The sequence below is a fragment of the Oryctolagus cuniculus genome, chromosome 15 (assembly GCF_964237555.1).
Source record: "Oryctolagus cuniculus chromosome 15, mOryCun1.1, whole genome shotgun sequence".
NCBI lineage: Eukaryota > Metazoa > Chordata > Mammalia > Lagomorpha > Leporidae > Oryctolagus > Oryctolagus cuniculus.
In genome coordinates this window covers 55537021-55546061 of record NC_091446.1, presented here as the reverse complement: position 1 = coordinate 55546061, position 9041 = coordinate 55537021, and the positions used below count along the sequence as shown (strand labels likewise).

The 9041-nt window shown below is 37.0% G+C and overlaps 1 protein-coding gene across 22 annotated transcripts in view; it reads left to right on the top strand.

Moving 5' to 3' along the window:
* The window catches only part of JMJD1C (jumonji domain containing 1C), a 323880-nt gene that overhangs the window by 299614 nt on the left and 15225 nt on the right, over positions 1 to 9041 (top strand). For all 22 annotated transcript variants that reach the window (XM_051823261.2, XM_051823260.2, XM_070057718.1 and 19 more), the window contains 8 exons: positions 326 to 453; positions 656 to 869; positions 1350 to 1564; positions 2402 to 2674; positions 4570 to 4738; positions 5311 to 5401; positions 6905 to 7035; positions 7395 to 7517. In XM_051823261.2, coding sequence (XP_051679221.1) covers positions 326 to 453; positions 656 to 869; positions 1350 to 1564; positions 2402 to 2674; positions 4570 to 4738; positions 5311 to 5401; positions 6905 to 7035; positions 7395 to 7517 — 1344 coding nt within the window. The remainder of the gene's footprint in view (positions 1 to 325; positions 454 to 655; positions 870 to 1349; positions 1565 to 2401; positions 2675 to 4569; positions 4739 to 5310; positions 5402 to 6904; positions 7036 to 7394; positions 7518 to 9041) is intronic.

The window sequence follows — 9041 nt, the reverse complement described above, 5'->3', positions numbered from 1 at the left end:
GTTAAAGAAGAAAGACAAGCCATAGAAGAATCATTTTAGAAGAGGAAAACTAGAACATGAGAAAACCTATTGGATTTATAATGAAAGCTTAGTGACATTTTTGAACATACTGAATTTTTAATACTAAAGAGAAAAAGACGAATTTGATTGGATGATCAATTCTGTGATAGAGGGAAGGAATAGTATGGAGAAGAGCATTGAAAGAAATTGAAAGGGCACAAGGAAACCTCCCCTGTTCTAATTTTAAAATATAGTAAGAAAACAAAATGTATAGTTTTAACAATTAGTGATAATCTTTTTATTAACATACCATCTTATTTTGTAGTTTTGACAGATCTTCTAGATGCCATGCACATTCTTAGGGAAAAATATGGTATTAAATCCCATTGTCATTGTACTAACAAACAGAATTTACAAGGTGGAAATTTTCCTACAATGAATGGTGTATCTCAAGTGAGTAAAAATCTCTAATTATTCAAATAAAAAAAAAAGCCTTCTTAAATTAATCAACATTGATATTTGAAATCCAATGTAGGACTTGTGTTTTATGAATTATGTTTTCTTTGTTACTGTGTATGTTTCTAATAACAACTACTTTTAACTATGCAACATTGAAGAAATAATGGTTAAAGATTCACTTGTTCTACCTTTGTAGGTTTTACAGAATGTTCTTAATCACAGTAATAAAATTTCTCTGTGCATGCCTGAGTCTCAGCAGCAGAATATAGCTGAGAAGTCTGAGAACAGTGGCAACAGCAGCCCAAGGAGCGATGTCAGCACAGATAGCAAGTTAACTCCTCCAGAGTCACAATCCCCACTACACTGGTTAGCAGATCTTGCAGAGCAAAAAGCCAGAGAGGAAAAAAAAGGTAAATGTGACTAATTATTTAAGTACATATTAGAGGGTTATAGTTTTACGAATAATTACCATTGGTCTTTTACTTTGAATTGAGGCTTAGATTCAATAAAACATTTGTCTTCTCACTAGGAACTAGCCCTCTTATGATTGCATCAAAATTAAAGAATCATCTATGGATGAGCATACAAATAAAAAGTCAGCAGGGTACTAGATGTATAACTTGTGTGAATTTTCTGCTTGTTTTAGCTATAGCATTTTTCATTTGTGACAGGTACAAACCCAGCTACATGCTTTAAGATATCAAGAAAGGCTTTTTTGTGTTCAAAATGTTTCTCCATTTTTAAACCCTTGATATCCTTTGATTTTGTGTTCAGGCAGCTCATTCAATCGTGCTACAATTTTTATCTTCTATAAAGTGTAAGGTGGCAGTTTACTTTGTAATTCAACACCATGCTTAATTGTTAAAATTTTGTGAAATGCCTTATTTCAGAAAATAAAGATTCCGACCTTGATAAGCAAAATAAAGAAGAGCAAGAACAAGACAACTCTGATTCTCCAAATGGCAGAACATCACCTCCTGTGTCTCAGAATAACGAACAAGGCTCAACTTTACGGGATTTGCTGACCACAACAGCTGGCAAGTTACGTGTGGGCTCTACAGATGCTGGCATTGCCTTTGCACCAGTATATTCAATGGGAACCCCAGTGAGTATGAGAGCAGATTTTTGGTTTTAATGTAGACCTGAAATTTAGATGGTTTTAGAGACTTCCGTTGGCTATGAGCTACACAGTAAATAACTACATATTAAATCAAATTTTGGGGACCAGTGTTACGGGGCAGTAGGTTAAGCTACTCCTTATGATGCTGGCATCCCATATTAGTGTAGGTTCAAGTCCTAACTACTTTGCTTCTGATTCTTGCCTTCTGCTAATTCACACCCTGGGGAGCAGGAGGTGATCAATCAAGTACTTGGGTCTGTGCTACTCATGTGGAAAATCTGGGTTGAGATCCTGGCTCCTGGCTTCAGCCTGGCTGTTGCTGACATTTGGGGAGTAAGCCAGTGATGGAATATCTGTGTCTTTTTCTATCTGTGTGTCTCTCCTTCACTCTCTTTCTCTCCCTCTCTTTCTTTCTCTCTTTGTGTGTATGTGTATGTGTCTGCCTTTGAAATAAATAAATAAATTTAATAAAAATAAAGTATGTATGGGATTTCACCCACTTGTATTCTTTCTCCCTTGAGACTAAAATAATGTAAAAGATAGGAAGTCAATACTTCTAGACCTTATAGACCTGGCAGTTTCTCACATTACTAATCATCTGGTCCCCATCTGCTAGAAACAGTATAAAAATTAGGGATCCTTATCCAGTAATATAACTGCATATTTTTTAATGCAGGGACATTGTGGTTTTCATTTGTGTGTTTTATTTCTTTGCTGTAGAAGTAGTAAATCAAAGTTAAAAAAATAAGAGTATGGGAAGAAAATAAATTCATTTCCTCTCAAAATATAATTTTTCAAAAGTTTATCTTTGATCCTTAATAGAGTGGCAAAAGTGGACGGACTATGCCCAACATTCTTGATGACATAATTGCTTCAGTTGTTGAAAACAAAATTCCACCAAATAAATCCTCCAAGGTAAATGTAAAACCAGAACCTAACGAAGAACCTCAAGAAAGCAGAAAACCTGTGAATGAAAACAGTAAATACAGTGATATACCACATTCTTGGATCTGTGAGAAGCATATTTTATGGCTTAAGGATTATAAGAATAGTAATAATTGGAAACTTTTCAAAGAGTGTTGGAAACAAGGGCAGGTGAGTATTTTTAGCTAATTAAGTACACTCTTAGTAGTACTGAGACTGACTAAATTGACAGAATGGTTCCTACTTTAGTACTCGGGGACAGGGGAAGAAATACTCCTTAACAGATTTGGAGGAGGGAAAATAGGATATCAGAAACACTGAAAAGATTACCAGAACAATTGTTTTTAATGTCTGGGTTTAAAGGCCAGATTTGTATGAATTAACAGAAAAGCACTCATTGTTTACTTTTGATGTATCAGTGAACAAACATTTAACGAAGTCTGATATTTACAAAATTCATTCCCTGCCTCCTTTCTCTAGATTTGCATTTTAGTCCAGTTAGCAGATTCATATATTTAAAATGACATTATTAGAAGTATTTTTCTTGAACCAATAAATGGTGTAGATATTTTCACCTTTAATGTTTATCTGTAGAACATTTATTTATAAATCAGTTCATCAAATCTTGAATAACAATTATGTTATTCTGCCCTAATAAAAATAAGTTATTTCTGTTTTACCAGAGTTTTAATGTGATTGATGTACTTTTCAGATGGAAATTCACTCCATTAGTGCCAAAATTATGAACTGTTCTAAGTATTTGCATGATAGTAGTATCATATTCAATTTATTTCTTGCCTTCTGGAAACCATTTCCATTATTTTACTGTGTTCACTCAACAGATAATGAGTACCTAATAAAATCCAGTTTTTGTGCTAGGCATTAAGGATATACAAATAATTAAGCTATGTAAAAATGAGCAAGAACCATTTTAGTCCAGTAGTACTTAATTCTTTTTAGATCAGTAATCCCCCTGAAAATTTGATAGAAGATTGGTCTGTCTCCCTGAAAAAATACACATATCTGTGCATTATATATATATATATATATATATATATACGCACACACATGGCAGCTTTAATGTTTCTTTTTAAAGATCTTTTTATTTATGTGAACAAGTTAGGGAGAAAGAGATCTTCTGTCAGCTGTTTCACTCCCCAGATGGCCACAATGGCCAGGGTTGGGCCAGACTGAAGCCAGGAGCCAAGAGCTTTCTCCCATGCAGGTAGCAGGGGCCCAGGCACCTGGGCCATCTTCTGCTTTTCCAAGGCCATCAATGGGGAGCTGGATCTGAAGAGCAGTTGGGACACGAACCAGTGCTCTTATGGGATGCCAGCATTACAGGTGATATGGCTTTACCAGCTACTCCACAACTCCAGCCCCAGATTTAGTCTTTTTTTGGGGGGAGAGTTGGGGGAGAAGGTTAGATCTCCTTGAATCCCTAATGCCATTATTGGGCTAGAAGTTAAAACATTTAATCAATTTGTATGGGCCTTAGACGTAGGAAGCAGTCACATAAATATTTTCAGAAGTGTGTTAAATGTTGTGGGCCCGGAAGGTTAAGCTGCTGCTTGAGATTACAGCATCCCATATGGGCACCAGTACGTGTCCTAGCTGTTCCACTTCTGCTACAGTTCGCTGCTAATGTGCCTGAGAAATCAGCAGAGGAAGGCCCAAATACTTGGGCCCTGCACCCATGTAAGAGACCCAGATGAAGCTCCTGGCTTTGACCTGGCTCAGCCTGGTCATTGCAGCCATTTGAGAAATGAACCTGAGGATGAAAGATTTCCATCTCTTTCTCGTGTAACTGTCAAATAAATAAACGAATAAAAAAAAGATAAACTTTTGAAAATAGAAATAAAAATAAAGTATCTATTTCTTTACCAGTATTTGTTAATGATTTTTCCAGGATAGATAATATATGTAATTGCTTTTTATACTCACAAGTTTGTTATTGGGACTAAAATTTAACCTACTATCCATTTGTTGTATGTACATAAAAGCAATTTTTGAAGCATCCATATGCCTTTGAATTGCTGCTTATTTATTTATCTATCTTTTCTAAGCCTGCAGTAGTTTCCGGTGTACATAAGAAAATGAACATAAGCTTGTGGAAGGCAGACTCTATTAGTCTTGATTTTGGAGATCACCAAGCTGATCTCCTGAACTGCAAAGACAGCATTATTTCAAATGCCAATGTTAAGGAATTCTGGGATGGTTTTGAAGAAGTGTCAAGTATGTTGGTTTTTTTTTTTTTTAATTTTACTGTTTTCTTGATCCTCTACTCCTAAAATGATACCTGTAGTGCCAAATGTAAGTTAATAGACATTTTAGACTTTCAAACTTATGCATTATATTGTTAATTAATAAAAAGAAACAAGTACTTAGAAACAAAATACTGGGTCATAATCCTGGCTTATAATACTAATTTCCTTTGACATTAAAGAAGTTATTTGTACTTTTTCCTTATGTAAGGTAAAATTTTGGTAACCCATAAAATTAGGACAGTTGAATTGTCTAGTTTATATGTAACACTTTGAAAATTAAGTGTAAATGTAACATTGTAATGCTACTTGTAAAGACTTTTTTGAGATTGTTTTTGCAATATTTTCTGAAGTGGACAATGCAGTGTACCTTATCTAAGTACAGAAGAGACAAAAGTCTTAATGCTAAATAAATGCATAAGGAGTAAAAATCTTTAAGCATGTACTCTACAGCCATCAAATCATTCATTTAATTTGTTACTCTCAAAATTGAAATAAAAACATGGAGATTACCTTTTTAGTAATTAACTGCATTCTTTATAGAACGACAGAAAACCAAAAGTGGTGAAACAGTTGTCTTAAAATTGAAAGACTGCCCTTCAGGAGAAGACTTCAAGACTATGATGCCAGCAAGGTATGTCCTTTGAAACTTTTAGCTCTTAATTTTTTTTAAAGTTTAACTGATATTATCCCCAGAGGTAGGTTAAGTAATTACAAGTATAAGTTTTAGGGTTTTTCCTTTCTAAATTAAATAAATAAAGAGTAAAACTGAATCACAGTAGCCTTTAGCATGGGGACAACTTTCCTGACTCTCATTTTCTGCCCAGTGTGGCCCAGTCCAGTCCTGGCTGTTGTGTGCTTTTGGGGAATGAACCAACAGATGGGCAACACTCTCACATATTTCTTATCCCTCTTTCCCTGCCTCTCAAATTAAAAAAAATAATCTATTTGGGGCCTCCTTTCTCTTAGAACTTTTAGTTTTTAGTGTTTAATGAAGCAGAATTAGTTGTACTATAAATTCTTTTTTGTATTTGCCTATGTATAGCACATTAATTTAAACTCTGAATGAAGTCTGGAGAATGTTACCTGTTTTAAGGAACTGTTTTAGTGATTTTTAAAAAAAGATTTGTTTATTTGAAAGTCAGAGGTACACAGAGAGAGAGAAGGAGAAGAAGAGAGAGAGGTCTTCCATCTGCTGGTTCACTCCCCAATTGGCCACAACAGCTGGAGCTGCACCAGTCCAAACCAGGCGCTTCTTCCGGGTCTTCCTCATGGGTGCAGGGGCCCAAGGACTTGGGCCATCTTCCACTGCTTTCCCAGGCCATAGCAGAGAGTGGGATCAAAAGTGGAGCAGTGGGATTTGAACTGGCACCCATGTGGGATGCCGGCACTGCAGGTGACGGCTTTACTTGCTATGCCACAGTACCTGCCCCTCTAGTGTTTTAAAAACATGTATATGTTTGAAAGCACTTTAGAAATACAAGTCTTTATTTAAAAGAAAGTAATGGGATCAGGCATTTAGTACCCTAGTGAAGACATGCTTAGGAAACACACATCTCATATTGAAGTGCCTGGTTTGAGTCCTGGCTCCTCCTTATCCTTCCTACTAATGCACATTGTGGGAAGCAACAGATGATGGCTCCAATACTTGTGTTCCTGCCACCCATGTGGAAAACATGGATAGAATTCCTGACTCCTGGCTTGCAGTTACTTGAGTAAAACAACATATGAAGGGGCTGGTGCTGTGGAGCAGTGGGTTAAGCCACAGACTGCAACACCAGTATCCCATATGAGTGCAGGTTCAAGTTCCATTTGGTTCCACTTCTAATCCAGCTACCTGTTAATGTGCTTGGGAAATCAGCCCAAGATGACCCAAGTCCTGGGCCCATGCCACCCACATAGAAGACCTGGAGGAAGCTCTTGGCTCCTGGCTTCTGCCTGCCCCAGCTCCAGCCCCAGTCATTGCGGTCATTTAGGGGGTGAACCAGCAGATATGTAGATCTCCTCTTTATAACTCCGCTTATCGAATATATAAATAAACCTTGAAAAAAAGGAAAAGATGGAAGATTGATCTGTCTTTCTCATCTTTCAAATAAAATAAAAATAAATAAAAGAAGGCAATCTTGTTATTCCTCAGGTACGAAGATCTTTTAAAATGTCTGCCATTGCCGGAGTACTGTAATCCAGAAGGAAAATTCAATTTGGCATCTCATTTACCAGGATTTTTTGTACGTCCTGATCTGGGACCTAGGTTGTGCAGTGCCTATGGTAGGTGTATATTCAGATTTCTGTCCAAAGATAAGCTGTGTAATGATTTTTAGTTTCTACTAAATCTTTCCTTTGAATAATGCATTGAAATCCCTTTTTTATATCAAGCAGTTTAACAGTTAACAGTCTATTAAATAGTACCTGCTGATTTATTATATTGCAAAATAGGTTCATTTTTTATTACATTTGACTTTCACAGGACATTTTATTATTATGTCTTTTAAGGACAGGTTTTTTTTGAAATTAGGAGACTAAAATGCAAATTATATTGATAGATTATCCTAATAGAGCTAATGGGGGGGATATCTGATATTACTAGATACATGTTTTGTCAAGTAAAATTTTATTTTTATATACAGGTGTAGCTGCTGCTAAAGATCATGATATAGGAACAACAAATCTCCATATTGAAGTTTCTGATGTTGTAAACATTCTAGTCTATGTTGGCATAGCAAAAGGAAATGGCATTCTCTCAAAAGCAGGTAAAGAAACTTATAGTTGTCTTTGGAATAAGAGTTGAATAACCACATAAATTACTTAACAGCAAAGATTCTATAAAGAGCTACAAAGGATATAGTAATATTCTAATCAGTATTACTTGAAGATTAATTTTCCTATTTTTTAAGTTAAATTAATTTTATAAATATTTTTATTTGCTCCTTTAGTATAATTAAATATTGTTATGGAAATGTATTATGAAGCTTACTGTAAGTATTTACTGGAGAATAGAAACTAGATCCTAGTTTATGGCTCAAGCATTCTTTTTCTCTTCTAGTATCAGGAAGAAGAAGGGGTCTTTTCTCATATGTAGAAGTAGCCTTTCTGTCTAATACATAGTTTTAATTTCCAGCCTCTGGATGTCTTTCTGAAGCCTTGTTCAATCAGTTACCCCCTTCTTTATAAACACATAGCTAAACAGTCACAACTTCTCTACTGACTGCTGTTCTTTATAATAGGGGCAGATTCAAAGCTATTCCCTCTTTCTCTAAAGCAAACCACCTTCAAACCTTTTTTTATTCCATTACTCCTGCCCTCAGATTCTTTATCTGCCTGCTACTATGCTGCTACTACTACTTTATGCTGCTACTGCTCTGACACATAATGATAAATCAGTGCTTTCTTTTTGATCCATTTATTATTCACATACTCCATAAGAAATGTCACTGCTAATTACTGCCTCTTCAAAAAGAGGTCCTTGCTTCTGACACCTTGAGTCATGGACATTATTTCTCTATCTTTTCTACTTTTATGTACACCTTTTTTTTTTTTTTTTTTTTTTTGGACAGGTAGAGTTATAGAGAGAGAAGGGTCTCCCTTCCATTGGTTCACGCCCCAAATGGCCGCTACGGCCAAAACTGCCCCAATCTAAAGCCAGGAACCAGGTGCCTCCTTCCTAGTCTCCCATGCGGGTGCAGGGGCCCAAGCACTTGGGCCATGCTCCACTGCCCTCCTGGGCCACAGCAGAGAGCTGGACTGGAAGAGGGGCAACCAGGACTAGGACCCGGTGCCCATATGGGATGCCGGTGCTGCAGGCAGAGGATTAACCACATGAGCTACGGCGCCGGCCCATGTACACTTTCTATGAAAAAAAATTTTTTTTTAAGATTATTTATTTTACTTGAAAGTCACACTTACATAGAGAGAAGGAGAGGGAGAGAGAGAAAGAGAGAGAGAGAGGTCTTCCATCCACTGGTTCACTCCCCAACAGGCCGAAACAGCCAGAGTTGAGCCGATCTGGAGGCAGGAGACAGGAGCTTCCTCCAGGTCTCCTAAGGACCTGGGTCCCAAGGACCTGGGCCATCTTCCACTGCTTTCCCAGGCCATAGCAGAGAGCTAGATCGGAAGTGGAGCAGCCAGGACTCGAATCAGCGCCCATATGGGATGCCAGCACTGCAGGCGGTGGCTTTACCAGCTATGCCACAGTGCCGGCCCCTCTAAGAAATTCTATGCATGATTTCCACCCACCACTTAGTTGATTCTTGTCTAGAGGCCAGATAAATCTACAA